General features: G+C 38.0%; 1 protein-coding gene across 1 annotated transcript; it reads left to right on the top strand.

Moving 5' to 3' along the window:
* The first annotated feature begins 18,978 nt into the window (after positions 1-18,978).
* Positions 18,979-20,268, top strand: LOC138873218 (uncharacterized). Its single transcript, XM_070151663.1, has 2 exons — positions 18,979-19,416; positions 19,474-20,268. Exons 1-2 carry the CDS (start codon positions 18,979-18,981, stop codon positions 20,266-20,268), a joined length of 1,233 nt encoding a protein of 410 aa, XP_070007764.1.
* Positions 20,269-20,825: the final 557 nt, after the last annotated feature.

The raw sequence follows: 20,825 nt of genomic DNA, 5'->3' as shown, positions 1-20,825 counted from the left end.
CGGCGACCAGCATAGGAGGATCCTTCTCGGCTAACGATCAGTTAACAAAAATACTTACGAGCGAAGTTTTACTCCTTAGGGAATCCGCTAGGGTTCGCCACCACGTGCTCAGTTTTAATGAAGAAAGCGTTGACCCAAAATCGACGATTCGTCTTATCATCCATTTTCACCACCAACCCCTTGGTCCCATAAAGATGGAGATGTATCATCGTCCTCTTGTGGAAGCTTGGCGCGAAAGATGTAGCAGATGACAGATGGAGATCCCACGGTTGGCCAACTCCACGTACTTTATCAGCATGAGAAAATTTTTGTAAATATAGGGGGTGAGTTGGGCCGGACAGATACCGTAATAGCAGCAGAACTCCTCCACCAACCGGGGAAGAGGTAGATAATAGCCCACTTGAAATAGGTACGCGTAAAATGCGCAATACCCAGGACTGTGAATGTGGATCACATCGTTCCTAGCTAGGACCAGGTCGATGTGAGCAAGGATGTTGTACTTGGCCTTAAGCCCGGTAAGATGGACCGCTCCCATCTTGGATTTTACAGGCTCAGGTTCGTCCGCGGGTGATTTCGAGAAGTTCAACATAGTCTTATCACCACGAGGAACGATTTCTTCCACCATGGAAAGCTTTCTTCCTCCATAGCAACAGCCTCTCCTTCATTGTGAGTAGGTAAGGCCACTGATAACGGAACCGGGTCAAGGGTCTCCTCGGGATTAGAAGATACACTAGCCATCTTTTGTTATATCTGTGTGAGGAAATGAAAGTGTAAGAATTGAAAATGCAAGAAGTGATAATGGCAAGAATTGCAGAAAATAGGAACGCAGGGAGAAGAAGAAGAGGAACAGATATACAAGTTCGAAAGATTGGAAAATGTAAAGTCTCATGCAAAGGGTTTCCCCCCTCTATTTATAGAGAAATCCGGCGCACAAATCAAGAAAAATAACTGTCAAATGCACTGGGATCGAAACATCACGGACACAGGAAACAAGCAATGCACCGGGAAGCGGCATAATGATGACGCATTGAGCTGTGATGTCATTTCAGAACTGATGTCATTAAGCATGGCTCTCAGAATGTCACGTCACCAACTCGGCCGCAATTCTCACTCTTCGACCTCCCCATCTGAATCTCCCCAAACTGAGACTAACAAAGTACGCTCATCGAGGTCGACCAAAAGGCGGCCTCGATAAGCGGAGGGACTAACTGTATGAGTCAAAATCCAATCGAGGAGATTTAGCATGAGGAGGGTAATTATCGTGAGAATTGTAATTTATCATAGGCAGTTCGGTCGAGGTCGGTTAGTTGCGAACGGAAAAAAGTGTTGAGTGGCTCATCAGGGTTGAGGTTGAATATAAGATTGAAGGAACCTACTGGCGAGCTGATTAATCGGGCCCGAGGTCAGGCACTCAGGCCAATAATAACGGCTAGTTCTGCGATAAGATATTTTAGGGGAATATTCTATCGAATATTCTCTGCATCTGTACTTTAGGTTAGGTAAGGGGTATGTCCTATATAAATAGAAAAGTTGAGAGAAGAAAAGAGGGAAAGTAATATTCCATTTGATAAGAACACTTTTGAAAAGAAGCTCACTAGATAGTACAAAGAACAACTTTCAGAGAGAGATTCGATCTTTACATTCTATCCATTGTCATTTCCAACAGATCCGAGAAAGTATATAATATTCTCTCATGTTCTTGTCTTACATCATTGTCAGAGAGAAGAATCATCCACCTCATTCAATATTTGGGTGCAACATTCTCTCTATTTACATTCGTTGCCATTTAGCATTATTGTTTATCATTATTCCCCACTCATTAATAGCAGCACCATTTAATATACATTGCATTAAATCGGCTTTAACATAATCCCACGTTATCTGTGCAAACACTTTTTGGATCTACAAATCATTATATTTAACTAGAATTTACCCGTTATCTTCTTACTTAATTAGTTTAGCAAAAGGTTTCATACTTTTTGGTCAAACACCATGATTATAATGTTCTTTTATCTCTATGGGAAGGTGTGATAACTAATTATGGGATAATATGTTTCCCAACCAAACGACCTCTAATTTTATATGTAGTAAAGTAAATTATCACCATTATCGTTTTGACAGTTAAAAACTTTTTCTTGTTACTGGCAAGTGGCAGCTCAATTGTTGGAGCGCAATGCAGTAATTTTAGGTTCTGATAGAATGTTTGGTCGAAGATTCAGTTTCGTAGGTAATAGACGTGTTCGTTTTGGTTCCCTAGTAAGAACGATAAATAGACGATGCACTATTTTTGGTGCTATGTATGATTTTTTTGACTTGATAGGTACATTCAATTGGAACTACAATAGAGAGGAGGATATATTCAGGCCAAATTATGAATTTCAAATTGCTAATATATAAGGTATTTGCTTAAAAATTTGAAGTAAAACCTTTACCAATGTCTTTTCAGTATTTTCTTCAATCGAAAAATGACTAGATAACAAGAGAATTTTACTTCTCATTTTTCTATTTACAATCTCGGTAAAGCTTGAATGACTCGACTCATTCATTGTTATTCAATGAATTTAGGGAAATTTATATATAACTTCGTTTAAAGAAAAATAATTTTATTCGTTGGTTGATTAAATCGTTGTACCCTTACCTTAATAATTTGCACAATTTACCACTAAAGGTGTGGTGTGTTGAATTGTGTCCCACATCGATGAGTTATGGGTATCTTGGTCTTCTTATATGGTCTTGGGCAATCCTCACCTCACAAGCTAGCTTTTGGGGTTGAGTTAGGCCCAAGGTCCATTCTTATCATGGTATTAGAGTCAGACACATCCTAATTTATTATTACTGATGTTGGGCCGGCCCCTATTTATATTGTCCACGCTCCAGTTGCAGGCCTGAGCATGGGGGGGGGGGTGTTGAATTGTGTCCCACATCGATGGGTTATGGGTATTTTGGTCAATCTTCACCTCACAAGCTAACTTTTGGGGTTGAGTTAGACTCAAAGTCCATTCTTATCATGGTGAAGTGGTAATACTACATCCTCAACTAGAGATTTCATGTCTAAACCTTGAGAATATAATTGCCTTTGGTATAGAGTATTTTAAAGTAATAAATCTCGAAGCGAATCCAAATTAGTCAAGCTCTAAAGCAGATATCAGAATTTTTTTAAAAAATACTATATTTGCATAAAATAAAGACCTCAAAATGAAAGGCATAGAAATGAGAAATCCCTACAAATTGGATAAAAGATCATATATATGTAGTATTATATTGGTTGAATTAAAGGATAAAGATATAGTAGGGAAGATGAGTTTGTGAAGAAAAAGTAGGAGATGTTAGAATCATGTCTTCCTCTTCCCCCATGTGAACTGTTTTGTAATAGCAACCCCTCTCTCCTCTTTCCTTTGTCCTCAAATCACAGTCACATGGAGACTATGTGAATGTCCCTTTTACACAAAAAAATAAAAATAAAGAATCCCCACCTCTTACATTAATTCAAGACTTCAACCAAATCCCAAACCATATATTAGTTTAATTAATTTCTTGAATGTAGCTTCCTTGCACCATCGCATTAATTGTTATGATTCTCTTTTTTGTTTAATTGAAAGAAACTATATATAGGAGACACTAATAATGATTAGTGATAAGTTCAAAGGCATGTTAAGTACCTCTGTCACGCAGAAACCTTGTCTACTGCATGTGCCTACTATATATCGATACAATAGTATTATCTTCTGTTTTTGAAAAGTTTGAGATTGTTGATTTATTTATTCTATAATTTTGATTCCCCCTTGCCATGCATTATTAAACAAAAATTGCCAACCCCTTGTTCAAGTTAACTTGAATATGACGTCTTTTGCTCTCCTCTTTTACTTTCCCCCTGTTTGAGAGAGTAACCAAATAGTCTTGGAGCATATTCTTGGTTTTAAGTTCACGCCTTTTGATATTCGAACGCGGTTCAGAATCTTGTGGGATTATCTCTTTTTCACCAAATTAATATTATCTCATTGTGGTGTGAAAAAAAGTGATGTTTCAAAAAAAAAATTACCACAAAACCTGTGGCAGTAGAAGAATGATGAAAATTCTTTCATCCTTAATTAGATGTTTCATGTTGGGATTGACTGTTGAGTGCTAGAATAGAGTTCTATTTGGTAGTAGGGCTGTTCATTCGGATCGGATATCCGAAATCCGAACCGATCCATTCAATTTTGAATTTCGGATTTCGGATTGGATCGGATTTCGGATTATGTTTATTAAAATTTCGGATTTCGGATCGGATTTCGGATTGGTATATTTTAATCCAATCCAATCCGAAATCCGAAATTATTAGGACATGTATAAATACTACACTTTAATTTACATCAACCTCCAAGTTATTACCTTTACAATTGCTAGATTTAGCTATATTGGCACCATAGTACTCTCATAATTGCATAAACATGAATTTTTCTTAATGTATTGCCTCTTTTACAAAGAAAATATACATATTAGTTTAACTTTGAGGCATAATAATACGATCCGATATCCGATCCGATCCAAACTTTAAAATCTGATCCGATATAATTCGGATCGGATTCGGATTGCATTTTCTAGAATCCGAAATTCGAAATTCGAATCCGAAATATGCTAAATCCGATCTGATCCGATCCGTGCACAACCCTATTTGATAGGGAGCAACCCTCAGTATATCTTATTTTATATCTATGCAGAAGACCTAAAATAAATTTGTTAACGAAAAATGCAAACCTCCTTCACTGAAATTACAAAAACAAAATTCAATTTGAATTATGATGGAATTATGTTATAACAAAGAATCAAGTCTTTAAAAAAAGAGATAGTTGGGTCATGGCAATCCAAGAGGATTAGCATGTGCAATCAAGGAAGAAATTTGAGAAAGATGATACCAAATGCTATATGCAACAAAGATTCTTTTGGCTAATATATTAGTCAATGTCGCTCTCCATAATTGTCTAAAAATCCTAATTTTTGGAGAGTTGGGAATCCCAAAAAATTCTCAAAGGGTCCGTACAGAAAAGGAGATTAGGACACAAAAGTAGCATTATTGCACGTGGGAGGAGCCAGCAGGACCCTACTTGTTCATTTCATTCAGAAATTATAACCAAACGGAAACAGCCCAAAAGGTTGAAGGACCATTCCAACAATTAATTTTTTACTGCAATTATAGTTTTCTTTTAAACAAAAAGAGAGAGAATACTTGCGGGAACCCAAAAACATGGGGTGCAAATGTGTAAATACTAAAAGAGTGGGTCCTGATTTAGCACATTTTCATCAACTTATGGTAGACAATGTGATATACCACGGCCTCCCACTCACAAATCCTGTTTTCTGAATCAAAGAAACTGAATTGTTTTTCTGAATAGAACAGATAACAGCTTGTTTGGATGGTTGTTACGGGTCGTTTCATAACGTATTGTATTGTATTATATTGTATTGTATCGTTTGATGAATACAATATTTGGATAGACTGTATCGTTTGTCATCGTTTCATGATATCACGCACCTGCAATATAAGGAATAAACTAGCAATATTATAAAGAAAAATTATGATACGAGGTAGAATTATTATATAAGAAGATAGGGAAAAGGATAAAATAAGATTATTTATTAATAATGAAGGGCGAGATAAGAAAAAAAAAATTAGGTAACGACGTGACCACATCATATCGGTCGTTACATAAAGTGGCACCTTTCGTTGTTACGTAATGACGGATTTAACGATACGATAAAATTTAAGTAACAATCAAAACAAACATTGCATTTAAAGTAACAATACGATACGATACAATAGGGTAAACAACCATCGAAACAAGCTGTAAGTGTTTTCCGGCAACCCGAGGCTTATTTATTGAAAAATAGAGGTCGAAAATGGACCTCCATCGCTTCTTTTTTACATCCTGAATTTTGATTTAATGATAAGAGTGTAATGCATGGAGCGTGGATTAGCATACTCATAGTCGAATCCAAAATTTAAATTTTATAGGTTTAAAATTACAATTTTACTATATCTCATTTAATTTAATGGGTTTAAAACTTATTATTTGTACATATTTAATAATTTTTAGGCAAAAATATAAGGTATGGGTGAAAGCTATGAGTTCAGATGAACCCGTAGCATCAACTCTAGATTCGCTCCTGAACATACGCTGCTTGTTCGAGAAGCAAAAAGTATTGCATAAATTGAGCGTGCCAAATAACTTTTAGGAGTTAGCTTGCTGAAATATGTTCATCTCTTTTATAGTTAGGTAGTTGAGCTCTATTTTCAACATATTTTAGCTGCGTGATAAACTAGTTCGGATTCATGATGGGACGTTCGACTACAAAAGTCATTCAGCTTGTAAGGAGGTTGGTATAGCAGTATAGAAAGAAGAAGAGAGACTTACATATGATGTTCATTGATCTAGAGAAAGCATATGTGAAAGTCCAAAGGGAAGTTCTACGCAGATGTTTGGGGGTTAGAGGTATTCTTGTAGCTTATACTGTGGTGATTAAGGACATGTATGATGGAGCTAACATCGGCGTTAGGATAGTGGGCGAAGACTCAAACAACTTTCCATTTGTGATGGGATTGCACCAAGAATTAGCTCTTAGCCCATTTTTGTATACCTTAGCGATGAATGCACTGACACGCCACATTCAAGAGGAGATGACATGGTGCGTATTATTTACAGATGAGACGTGATGTGGTATTAATGCAAGGCTGGAGATTTGGAGACAGACCTTAGTGTTTAAAGGTTACAAGCTGAGTAGGACCAAGAAAGAATACTTGGAGTGTGGGTTCAGTAACGTGACTCATGAAGCGGGCGTGGATGTGTGGTATAATACACAAGTCATCCCCAAGAGAGGAAATTTCAAGTACCTTAGGTCGATAATCCAAGAAAATGGGAAAATTGACGAGGTTGTTACACATTACACTAGAGCATGGTGGGTGAAATAGAGGTTTATATCCGGTATTTTGTGTGATAAGAATGTGCCACCATAACTTAAGGGTAAGTTCTATAGCGTGACAGTTAGACCGACCATGCTGTATGGTCCAGAATGTTGGACAGTCAAAAACGCCCACATCTAAAAAATGAAGTAGCATAAATGTAGATGTTGAGATAGATGTAATAGAATACTAGAATTGATACGATTAGGAAAGAAAATATTCGGAATAGGGAGAGAGAGTGGGCCCGGTAGAGGACAAGATGCGAAAAACGAAGCTTACATGGTTTGAGCATGTGAAGAGGAGAAGCACAGCTGCCCCAGTAAGAAAGTATGAAAGGTTGTCCTTAGTGGGTATGAGGAGAGGTAGAGGTAGTCCAAGTAAAGAGGGCTGGGCATATATCGGGTATAACCGATAGCCCGAACCGATAAAATATTATTAGGTTATTGATATCGGGTTATTGGGTGAACGGTTTAGTAATAGTTTAATATTATTTGACTATTGGGTTATTAGTTCGGGTCTTGGTTTGTCTAATTGTATTAACAGTTTAACCGATATGTCACGACCCAAATCGATGAGCCGCAACGGGCACCGGGTACCTTACTCAACTGAATACCTATATAATGTATCTTTTGTATCATACTATCATAGGTAAATGAGCCAGAGAGGCTATCGTGAGATAAGTAGAATAAAATATGGGTAAATACTCGACATTGGATGACCCAACATGTAATCCAAACTTATACATATGACATACGGGCCTATAAGGCCGGCATGATCCTTTATATACTCAAAACATATGCCGACAGGGCCATACAAAAATCCGTATACATGACATCTGTCTACAAGCCTCTAAGAATACATAATATCATAAAGGTCGGTACAGAGCCCTGCCATACCAATCAATGCATGTATTAATCATACTGACCAAATAAGTAACTCCGGAGCAAATGGAGTGCACCAACATCTTCCGCTGAGCTGATAGCCGACTTACAGGACTCTCGACCCATCTATCGGGACCTGCGGGCATGAAACATAGAATCTCCAAGCAAAAGGAATGTCAGTACAAATAATGTACCGAGTATGTAAGGAATGGAAATCAGTAAACAATAGACATGGGAGAAACATGGATTAAAAGACTCGACATGTAAGTTTGAATAGCTCTGTGAATCCTTTAATATTAAAAATGTCATGCATATGCATATAAATGCCATATCGTGCATGGGTATATGCGTTCATAATATCATCAAGCCTCTGAGAGCATCCCATCATATCATCTCGGCCATTGTGGGCAAATCATCAACGTATACCAACTGATTAGATAGTGGTGTGTATATAATGGCGTAACTTTTTCCCATATCCCATATACATATAATATACATATATACGCGTATTTAATGCCATCTGGTCATGTGTCAATTTGCATTTATAAATGCATGAAATGCATATGAAATACGTTAATAAAATCTCTTGGTATGTCATAAGACCATTATGCCTTTGATTAATATCATGAAATAAACTTTACCAACTTACGTATTTTTGAGACCCATGAATAGATGATAGGATAATATGACACATGAGAGAATAAGAATATACCCATCTCTAGCATTTCTACGAATAGAGTAATTTATGAAAGTTGTGCATTTGCTCGTTTTGTTTGTGTCATATAGATCATGACAAAAGAAAGAAGGGATAACCTTAACATACCTAAGTCGATTCTCTTGGAAATCCTTCTAACACAAGTCAATCGCGACAAAACACGTAATGGCGATATTGAAATAGGAAACAATCGATATGATATTCTTGAGAAAGATTGCACCGTACTCCCTTAGATCCGAAATTCCCACGTTGCTATTACGCAATAATTCCATATGAATTTGTTGCTGGGACTCCATCCGTTACACAATAGATATAAAATATTTCCATTGCATTTTGTGGCTTAAATAAAGGTCTCTTAATATAATTCTCCAACAAGAATGAGATAGGGTGCCTATATCTTTAAAGTCTTGCCACCACCTCCTTAAGCACTTAATTAGGTGGCAACTTGCTGCTATAATTCTACAAATTCATGTGGAAGTAGTGTCCCCTAGTGATTATCCAAAATGTCACACAATTAATTATCTACAAAATTCAATTTACAAGTTAATCTTCCACTTAAAAATTCATAATGACCCAATTATCCACATAATTAAAAATTATGTCAAATTACTTAAAATGCTACTCACTTTTAACACACTTTATACATCTTACTATCATGGTCATGTGGTACCTTGTATGACACTAGTCCATAAATATGATAGTTTGGACCATATTTTATTCCAAAATGTCAAATTTCGACGAAACTCATCTTCTTCGATTTGCTTACCCTCTCAACTTCACTAATTTACTCATCATTTTTTTGAAATAGCATAATTCTTATAATCTCAAAATAATCTCATTCCCTAACTTACGTCGAAATTTCAACGTTACGAAAATGCGGGATGTAACATAATTCCCCCCTTTGGAACATTCGTCCTCGAATGTTGACTAATGCACTTATCATTACCATAACCCATAGTTCTTGTGAATACTTAAGTACTTCTCTTTCCATCTAGACAACTATTCCGTGGATAAGTCCAAAGGCCAGGGCATCCTCCTTTTAAGCCTCTTTCTCACACCATGACTTGTTGTCGGAATCCTTCCAATCTTGTAACTGTTGCTACCTTTTGTCATGCAGCATGTACGACAAAGACTTTGTGAGTGTGCCTATATGACTCCTTACCTTTTTGTTCTAGCTTTTAACCAATCTCTAAGCCTCACTTTGTGAACATATACTAAATTATGTCAAGTTGTCCGTCTGAGCGTCATTAGCTTTACTACATCTAAGTAGGCCATACTATACCATAACTCTTACTTCGCTTTATCGTTATTGAGGTTTGCTACTAACTCTAGGTTACTCTCGTTGCTTATCCTTAAGATTGATGACCAAATCTCATCTCATACTTTGTAATTTTTATCCATCCCTTGTTTATTCACCTCAATATTGATCTACGATCTACCACTGATAACATGAGCTTTTATGTAATATGGCCGCTAGGGCTCACGTTTTATTGGGGAACATTTTAAAACTGATCCACCTGGGGGAGATACCATGCTTCCATAACCGTATTTCATAGTATCCCAATGTGATTCACCTTACGTGGGTATTTTAATCCCGTACAATTCGTCAAATCCTCTTCAAGTCATTACTCAATCGAAGACCCAAACGTCATCCTTTATCCATTTCAATTACACCCTCATTTTACTACCAGGGCAGCATTCCATTTCTTCTAAATGTCATTAATTTTAGACTCCTTTGAGTTCATTCAGGCTATAATGAGCTTGTATACCTTAGTATATTGAGATTTTTATAACTTTGTATACTTTGTCGCTTTACCATACTTTAGTTTGCCACTTACACATATCCATTTATACTACTCGCAGCGTCCTTTCAACTTGCTTGCACCATAGATTTTCTTATATTATTTCAGGAACATCAACCGAGACATCGCATTGTCTCAAACTCTTTTTTACTCTTTTAATTTATACCTCTCGATACCTAGAACCCATAGGCTGGAAAATATGCCACTAACGACACCGCTTTCATTCTTGGATACTGAATCCCAGTACTTCTAGCGTTTTGTCCAAAGTGTGGACAATTCACAACTTTTTGCATTTGAGTATCTCGTACGTTGTTACCTTTACTTTACTTACCTTAAAAATCTTACATCACATCTTGTATCTCTTTCATGACCTCCCTTCCACATAGGTATGATTCACATCCACAACTTGAAGCTCTATTATAATACTCGCACCTCCTTACACAATCTAGTGAGAGCTTTATACTGACTTCTTATGAGGTTGATACCCTTCTAACTAGCTTTATCATGGAGTCATTATAGAATATGGTTGTTGTACTCTCTTGTACCTCTGAAATTAAGAGTGATTCTGCAATGTTCTTAATATGATTTCTATAATTGTCTGGACTAATAATCAGACTCATGATTCACTTGGTTTATGTATCACTTTGGTTTCCTTTTCCTTCTGATCAGCCTTTATGCAGGCTTAAGTTATCTGATCTGCGACCCATGGAATATAGTTATTATTTGGCCTTTTATGGATGCCATGGAAAACCATGATATAATATTTTAATGATTCAATCCTTTGTCTATGACCTGGACCCAATTCCTTATTTTAACTTATACCGGAGTTTTTTACGGCTGATCATTAATCGAATAATTCCTTTCGTTCCATTTTAACTTTCTTCAAATGTAAGCAATTACTTTTCCTGGTCTTTTTGCCCCTTTATTGTGTGCATACTTAGCTTATCTGAGTTCTCACGCGTGCTGAAATTTTTGTGCAACTCATATGGTCTCGAATGTTACTTTTGATTTACTCCCCGCTCATTAGCCATGGTAGGTGCTGCTTTATTTTGGAGTGCATACAATTTTGTAGTGAGACTGTTGTTATACAACCATTTCCTCCTTAAGTTACTGAGCTTAGGTTGAAGCCTTCTTTCTTATTTCCTCAGCCAGTCTTTCATTGTAGTACTTAGGGAGGATCCTCTAACTCTTGTAAAGCTGCGAGCTTATCACATCGTATGCTTGACGGAACTTTTGATGTTCTTCCTCGCCTATAACTACCCGTAGTTACTTATCTCCACACCCTTGTGCCTATAGGGTTGCTTTCGAACTAATATTTTGACTGACTTCCCAGTGATACTCTCTTTTATTTCCGTAACACTCATATGATATCTTTATCTACCCCCAACTCCTATCTGAATATTTCTCAAGGATCACAATGTCATAATTGTGAGGCTGAATCCACATGTTGGGTTCCCTTTGTTTATCTTGCACGATTTGTTGATTTGTTTGTATCCTCTTGTCTAGCCATAGCTAGGATCTTCCTGAATCAACTACTAACTACTCATTGGCCCATTCCTATATCAATATTTTGTGTAATCTTTCTTAGGTTATTTCCTTTTTCTTAACTTATCTCTCGTACTTGTTCCTTATTAATTAATAACATCTCAGGAAGGAACCTTTACTTACTCTCCTTGATGTCGTGTTTGCATAATGTTCTGGAATTGCAGCATACCTGTAGGATTTGGATAAGTGCAATATTATCCCTTTCTCAGTCTTATCGTATTCTTCCTTTATTATTCCATAGTTACTACAACCACTTAATTCCGAATTAATTCCACATCACTCCATATTCCCCCCCTTTAGGGAAGCACTAAGATTTAGCACTACGATGATCTACGTATAAATATTTTACCTCTTTGGCATCTTTTCAAATCATCGATGACTTTTACCCGTCTTACGATAATCCTTCTGCACTGAGGATAATAAAATTCCTTACTCACAAGGGTGACACTTAGTGTAACTGGCACACTTAGTCCTTTAAGCTTAACTTTGCTCACGTTGCTTGCTTTAGGAAAGCGTCTTCCTGAATGACCTTTAAGGATTATTCTTCTATCGTCCATTCTTTTATCGCCGGAACGCAATATGAAATTCTTATGGTGCCGACTATTATCAAATCACTTAGTCCCCAATTCATGTTTAGTTTACCTTGTTCACTAGCCCATACTTATTTCTTATTACTTTGGGGTCTAACTTTTCCTTCTGATAATCACGTTAGAGTCGCGAACTTATTTTTTTGAAATGAGGATATGACTTTATAGCCTATACTCTCTTGTTGTCTCAAGGCCTGTCACTTTTCGTCTTTTCTTTCACTTGACTATAGACTCTGTAATACTCTTATATTTTTTTTAATCTACCGTTGTCATTGTGAGCACGTGATTTTTGCCCGAATAATAATATTCCTACAAAAGTCACAGAATAGATTTTTTCTAGTTTACTTAATTTTTATAGAATTTTTAGGAATATTTGGGTAATTGTTGGTTGCATTTAGTTGCATATTTAATTATTTAAAATCATGAAAAATACAAAAATACATCATGCATTGTATTTTAGATCTCAATTGCATTTAAAATATAAGCAAAAAAATCACAAAATATTGGTTCATTCTTGCACTTTAATGTTAATTGCAAATTAGTAGTTTTTCTTTCATTAGTTTTAACTAGTTATGTTATTTAATTGATAAAATAGGTAACCAAGTTTATTTCCACAATTATAGTGATTTAGGACTTAATATAGGCTTTTAATTAATCTTCATTGGCATTTAAAATTGAAAATTGGAAGAAAAGAAAAAAAATAATTAAAGAGAGGAAGGAAGGTCTGTTTGGACTTGAATTGGGCCAAACATTTTTAGAAGCCCAAATTTCCCCCCCAAACCAGCCTAGATCAGATTGACCCGTCCCATTCAATATATATAATCTCACTTATAACGCACAAAAAAACCCTTGACCTAATCCCCTCACAACCAAAACGACGCCACCCCCAGCTCCGTTTCTGCCTCGCCCAAAACTCGTCTGAGTTTCAGGAGAGTTCACCTCTAAACTCGCACATGGTCACCCCGCCTCTATCCCTTTTTCCACGTCACCAACCCAAACGGCGTCTAACAGAAGGAATATTCTCAATACTCGCATCCCTCTTTCACTCGCTTCCTACTAACCAAAATCACGCATCGATCTCTTTAGAAGGCATGTGCTGGAGAGATAGGATCCTTAGGATTGATTTAAGGTTAATCCTATCCCTCTATATTTTTAGAATGTGTCTATAAAAGAGAGGATTTGACTCGGAAAAGAGGAGGGGATTTGGAAGAAAAATTAGGATTTCACAAAAAGGGATTTTCTTCTCACTTCTGGTTTTGATTTTTTTGGGGTTTTTGGTTGTTGAATTCTGTTTTTTTAAATTTTGAATTCAAAAAAAAAATACAAAAATAAAATATATAACATAGTTCTGCCTTCTTCAGTTTTAATTTTGAATTTTGGTTTCAACATGGAGATTGATTGAGCCGAAATTCAAGTTTTCCATTCGAGTTTTGTCGCTGGTTCGGTTCCTATTTGTCTGTTGCTGTTGTTTCAAGTATTCATTGTCGGATTTATTTGTATTCGAGTCCAAACAAGTTTAATTAAAGAATTTCGCATTCTCACGTTCATTTCTTGGCTCTTCCTTAATTGCTTTTGATGATTGGTTGAAAATATGATAAGATCCTTGGTTTTTTTATGTCAGTTTGATTGTATTCATGTGTCGATTTTTCTGAATTTGTGAATGAAAGCTTTAAACACTGAGGCGTCCATTCTGTTACTTTATTCTAAATATGGTATTCATGTATCTTTATGAAAATGTGAATCATCTAGTTTATGGCTGCGTATCCGGTTACTTGGTTGCATTAGTTTGGTGCATAACTTTTCTTCGAGAGTCTTAAATTAGTATACACGTTGCTTGATTAAAAATTAAGAATAGATTTGAATATTTTTTTTTGTAATTAGTTCTCTTTAAGTTCATATTAATTTCTTCCACCTTCGAATCGGTTTGGTTTTGCTGCTAATGGTATTAGTTTCTAAATGGTTTATTTAAAGAGATAGGTGCTTTGAATTATCATCTTGGCTCGTCAGTTTCTTTCCATGAAGTTCTTTGGCTTTTGGCATGGATTTTGAGTTAATCAAGGTCTCATTTGGTCTCTGTTGGTCTCGCATTCAAATTGCATATATGCTAAGTGGAACTTTGGACCCTTTTATTTTCATTTACTCTTAATTCGAGCTTAGATCCTTTTGAATCTATTATCAGTATTTTAATGTTTGCGAGCCGATTCTGAGAATGACTAGTTGAATCCTTTTGAAGTTGCCTTTACTGACTCTCCTTGGTTTTTCAAATGAGAAGTTTGTTTGAAGTGTTAGGATCATTTTTGACTATGTCTGCTTCAAGTCAGATTTTCTAGGTATATCTATTTGTGCTATACTTCATGTGCTTGATTGATAAAGAAAAGTAAACTAGGCTACTGTTTCTCATTAAATTCCATTAGAAAAAAATTCTTTCATTAAATTGTGCCCATATGAGAGCAGGGGTTGTTGAGTTTGGGATTGAAACATGTATATATATTTGAGTTACTTGATGGAAATCCTGTTTTTCATTTTGTGTCATAAAGAGCTATAGCACAGGCTGCATTGCACAAATTCGTGTTGTGATCTATCCTGAACTTGCTAGTCAATTTGGTATTGGAGATGTGACAACTTTGGCGATTCTGCTAGGGATCGAACCCAGAATCTCTGGATCAGGGTTCAAGAATTTGAGTTTAGAATAACTGTTATACTTGGCTTTTATTATCTGATTTTTATTACATGTTTGAGCCTAATGCGCTAAATGCCTCTTTTTACCGCTTTGATATTGTTTGAACTGTATATAAAACTGTTACGGAACCTTTCTTCTCTCTGAGTCTTCTAAATCATTTGGGAAGTGTGCACTTTGTGTGATTTCTTTTCTGTTAGAGTCATATCCCAATTTTAGAACGAGGTTCGGACAAGTTGCAAAGCCGGTGAAGCTTCTGTATTCCTAGTACGCTGCCCCCTCGACTCGAGCTGTCTGCTCTGGCAAGCCAGGTCTAGAACAAATACACCCAGGTTTTAAACTTAGAATAACATAGCCTCATTCCTGATCCCTAGTAGGAACGCTTGTTTGCATCACGTGCATTTGACTTTGCGGACTCAACACAGGGGTTGGGGCCGTCTAGGACAAGTGTACCCGAAATAAAAGACCATCCTGATGCATTCTACATGCTACTTGTACATTTATTTGATTCGGATTGCATGTTAACCGGCTTCTAGAATAAGAAAAAAAAATCGAGAAAAAATCAAATTGAGGTAGGGGAGAGAAAATTACCCGCCTTTGAAAAAACCTGGTATCCAAATATCCCGGAACTCTGCCGGAATTTTGAAAAAAGAGAGAAAAATGAAAAAAGGAAAAAAAAAGAAAAATTATTTCAAAATATTTCATGTTTTTCCGTCGCGTTAAAATTTCCCGAACTACGCAGTTTGATTCTCATCGGATGTGAGATACGTAGGCAACCCTCATCGGGTTCAACCCTGTTTTTTGCTAAATAACCCAAAAATATGAAATGTTGTCATTTTTAAATAAATTTAGGTGATGCCTTTTTTGTTTAAATAGCCAAAAATTTTCCGACAGGGTGCCGGAAGGCTGTTTTTGCAAGAATAGCCACCTATGGTATTTTTTTAAATTTTTGGCCAATTAGCGAACACAACCCTAAAATCTTCTTTCCTGAAGTGCTGAAAGGTCGCATTCACAAAGGTGTTTCGTTTTGAGCAAGTTGTTTGAGTTGTAATTTTGCAAAAAAATAATAATCTTCCTTTTGGGTCAAATTATGTTTTTTAACCAATCACTTTAAATAAATGCGCAGGATGAGCACTATTGAAAATGAACCTTTCAAAGTTGTAGAGAAAATTCCGATAGGACTCCATATGTGGTGGAATGATCTACGGGAAGTCAGCAGAGGTGCTGCAATAAAAGCTTTAGGCGGGCTCACTGGTCTCTTGAAGATTAAACCAAGGCTAGACATAATTGAAGCTTTGATACCGTTTTGGGACCCGACGCACAATGTGTTCCATTTCTCTGATTTTGAGTTAACCCCTACACTTGAGGAGATAGCAGGCTATGCTGGCCTTAACGAGAATCTCAGGAGCCAATACCTAGTGGCACCAAGAGCTATAACCCCTCACAAGTTTCTGGATCTTCTGAGTATTAGTCAGGATGTCAAAGATGGAAATTTGGCTGAAGGATTTTGCATATTCTACTTCCTATATAGGGCTATGGGGACCCCCATGGTTTTGAGGCTCCGAATACCGGTTTAAGTCATCAAGGGAATAAAGACAAATGGGAAGCACGTCGGGGACTGTCCTTCGTAGTGGCATTCTTAGGCACCCTAATCTTCCCGAGGAGTGATGGACATATAGAGTTGGGGCTCGTAGGAATGGCTGACGTCATGATCAAAAAGGCTAATGGCACTATTGTACCAATGATCCTAGCAGATTTTTATCGAGCTCTAACTGTTTGCCGAGAAGGGGGAATTTTTTTGAGGGTTTCAACATGCTTTTACAACTCTGGATGGAAGAACACCTTTGCCATCGTCCGGGATACATGAACTATGGTCTGCCTGGTCTTAACTGCATTGAAGAACACGAAAATCGAGTGGATGGTCATGAGTTTCCAGAAGGTACGGAGGCATGGTTCGCACATTTGAGTTCTTTGACTACAAGAAAAATTGAGTGGACATTCGGTTGGCTCCCGGTCAACAAAGTTATCTATATGTCGGCCGGAGTGTGCTATCTTTTATTAATGGGTCTTCGGAGTATTCATACAGGGTTCTACGCCAGCTGGGCAGGTACCAAACTGTCCCTTATGATGAAGATTTGAGTTGACAAATCATTGAACCAGGTCCAAAAGATGCATTTCCGGAAGAAAAAGTTCACCAGATTTAGCATCAGTGTAGGTTCCTAGAGCCACAGACTCGAGTACGGGATTTGTCCAAGGGTGAGGTAGAGCCTAGCTACACGGCCTGGTATGGTAAAAGCGTTCAAGTCCATCAAGAGCCTGAACGGCCCGCCAAAAGGCCCCACGTACAATAGTTCATTGATGGGGCACAACAAGAACAATGGGATTGGTTAGCAAAAGAGAAAAGCTACAGGATTACGATAAGCAAATTAGAGGGGCAAACCAGAGATCTTAAATTTGATAGTATTATGCAAGCCGCTGCGGATGAAGGTGAGAAGAAGAAGTTGGCCCGAGAAAATGAAGCCTTCTGAGCCCAGATTCAAAGGATAAAGATAGTTGCTGAAAACTCGGTCAGGAGCGGAACAGATGAAAAACTTATAAACAGTCTTAGGCGGAAAGTGTGAGATTATGGGGCCGATTTGGAAGAAGCTGAAAAGGAATTGGCAAGAGACCGTGCAAAGTTGGCGAAGAACGCAGAAGGACGGGCAGGGTTTGTTCAGCAATTAAAAGGAAAATATGATAGAGAGGTCAAAAATCTAAAGAAGAAACTAACTACCCTCGAGAATGAAATGGCTAAACATACAAAGAACTTCATGGCAGAGAGGAAACATTGTTATGCATTGATGTCTCGACTGGAAGAGGACATGAAACAGTTGTAGGAGCAAATCCATAATGACACCCAAGTTCTGGAAGCTAGATCTCAACAAATTGGACGCATGCTCCAAGAGAAAGGCATTATTAGAGAAATGATTAGAGTAATTGTTGATTATATCGTCGTGAAATGGCATGAGTGCGAAGATATGACTAGATCCACTTTCTTCATTGCAGTGATGACTTTTGTTCGTCAGATAATGGACGACCTGGATCGCTTCTAAAGAGATCTTGCACGTAGGCCCGTGTCGAGACCAACTGATGTTTCGCGGACCCCTGGAGTAGTTTTGGAGGCACTTATGTATTCCTGATTTTTCTTTTCAAGTCTGTGTTTCAGTTTTTATAGAGTCTGTTAGTTTTCTTTGAGCCTGTTCTGTCTTTTTGTCTTTCTAAGTCTGTATGTCAGTGTCTTGGTAATAGAAAACCCCACAAAATTTTATTTAATGAAATATTGAAAACCCATAAATATTTGTTGCTTTTATTTCACATTTATTCCTGAACTATGTGATGATCTGATTCATGCGGCATCATGATATATATGCAATCCCTATAGGATTCGATCATAACTATAAAATGAAAAGAGAATAAAAAAATTGAGTGGAAAGGAAGAATGGCAAAATGAGGGAACAAAAGCGAGTGCAAAAAATAAAAAGGGAGCGACAAGAACCAAGTGGGAAAATCAATAGTGACTAAAAAAGGCAGGAGTGAAAAAGAAAAGAGAAGAGAAGAGAAAGTGCAAAGTGAAAAGAGTTAGTTAAGGCCGGGATGAAATATGCAACCGTTCAAATACATAATAGAAACTTTTAATTGTTTAGGTGTATTGCATCCCAAACGTGCGGTTACCTATCTATTAAACCCTTAAACACTAACAAGTTTGCTGTTGTCGTTGAGTACAGGAAGGTGGTTAGTTTGTTTGGCATTCTGGCAAGCCACCCATATAATACCAGGTTTAAACACAAGGCGATTATGGCTGGCAAAGAATTGGACGCGAGTGTTATTGACCCACCGAGAGAGGTGGAGGAATCTGAGCCAGGTTTGAAAGAAGAGTTACATAAGATGAAGCACCAAATGGCCGAAATGTACCAGACATGGATGAAAGGGAAGGATCCTCCATCGTCATACCCCGCCAACCCTGCTTTCATCCCACCACTAGCTCAATCTCAAGAGCCCCCCATTGTTGATCTATCCCCAAAACACGCAGCAAGCTTCACCCCTTACCACCACTATCATGGCACCACTTCCCAAACTATCCAAGCTCCACCAGCCAAAATGACCACATACCCTGCTCTGTCGGCTACCCCTGTCTTCGTAGCACCTCTGCCAGCTACACTCCATTGTTCTTCTAGTGAGCCGGCAATCCAAGCCCAAGATAACCAGTACTATGCCCCAGAGCCCACCTTCAAGGTCCCGTATCACTACTCCTAAACTCCTCACTTTGAACATCCTGTCAAAACTGAGAAGCCACCCAAAAACGCGGAGCAAGAGAAGATATTTAGGAAGGTAAAGAGCTTGGAGCAGTCGCTGAGAAATATGCAAGGGTTATGGGGCCAAGTGAGTGTGGCTTATAAGGATCTATGCTTGTTTCCCGAAGTCTACCTACCTACCGAATTCAGAATGCCCAAATTTGACTTGTATGATGGGCATGGAGACCCTGTGGCCCACTTAAGAGGATTTTGCAGCAAAATGAGGAGTGTCGGTGGTAAAGATGAACTGTTGATGGCATATTTTAATCGAAGTTTGAGTGGTGCAACGTTAGAGTGGTACACCCGCCAGGACAACAACATGTGGTACACTTGGGATGACTTAGCCCAGGCTTTCACTCGGTATTTCCAATACAACATAGAGATTGCCCCAGATCGCCTATCCTTGACTAGGATAGAGAAAAATCCCAGTGAGAGTTTTAGGGAGTATGGTTTCCAGTGGAGAGAACAGGAGGCACAAACCAACCCTTCAATGGAAGAAGATGAAATGGTGGAGTATTTTCTTCAGGCCTTGGAGCCTACTTACTTTGGTCATCTGATCTCGGCCATAGGTAAGTCTTTCAATGAAGTGGTGAAGATGGGAGGAATGTTAGAGGAAGGACTCACGAGCAAGATCATGAGTTACTCTGCCATCAAAACAACTACACAAGCAATCCAGAATGGCACCGGGGGCGTTTTAGGGAAAAAGAAGAAAGAAGATGTTGCTATGGCCGTCTCAGGATCATGGCATGGCCCAAGGGGCTCACCTCACCATTACACCCAGTCGCGACCCTAGCCTCAGAACTATACCCAAACTCCATATAATCCACCCCAACACTACTTCCTACCACCAGAACCTTAGTATTTAGTTAGGCTACCCCAATACCATGTCCACCATGCACAGTCATATGCTCAACCCCCTCCTTACCCGCAATAGCATGCCCCAGCTCCATAAAATCCTTACCCACCTCCACAAACATACTGAAACCCTACTGGTCCCAACTTTTGACCCAAGCCGGAGTATAAAAGGGAAAGGCAATAGCAGAAACAAACTTTCACCCCGCTTGGAGAGTCTTATGCCAGTATGTTTCAGAGGTTGAGGCTCTAAGGCCGATTGAGTCAAAATTACCAAATCCCCCTCCGAAAAACCTGGATTATTCCCTCCCTCCTATGTGCATATTGTTCTGACGCTCCAGGGCACGACATAGAAAAGTGTTGACATTTGAAGAGCGCCATCTATGATCTTATTGATACAAACCAAATTATGGTCCAGAGCCTGGAAGCACCAAATACCAATCAAAATCCATTGCCAGCCCATGCCGAAACACACATGATTGAGATAATGCATAAGGA

The sequence above is a fragment of the Nicotiana sylvestris genome, chromosome 7 (genome assembly GCF_000393655.2).
Source record: "Nicotiana sylvestris chromosome 7, ASM39365v2, whole genome shotgun sequence".
In the NCBI taxonomy this organism is placed as follows: domain Eukaryota; kingdom Viridiplantae; phylum Streptophyta; class Magnoliopsida; order Solanales; family Solanaceae; genus Nicotiana; species Nicotiana sylvestris.
Note: the sequence above shows the minus strand (reverse complement) of the source record. Positions and strands in the feature narration are given on the sequence as shown.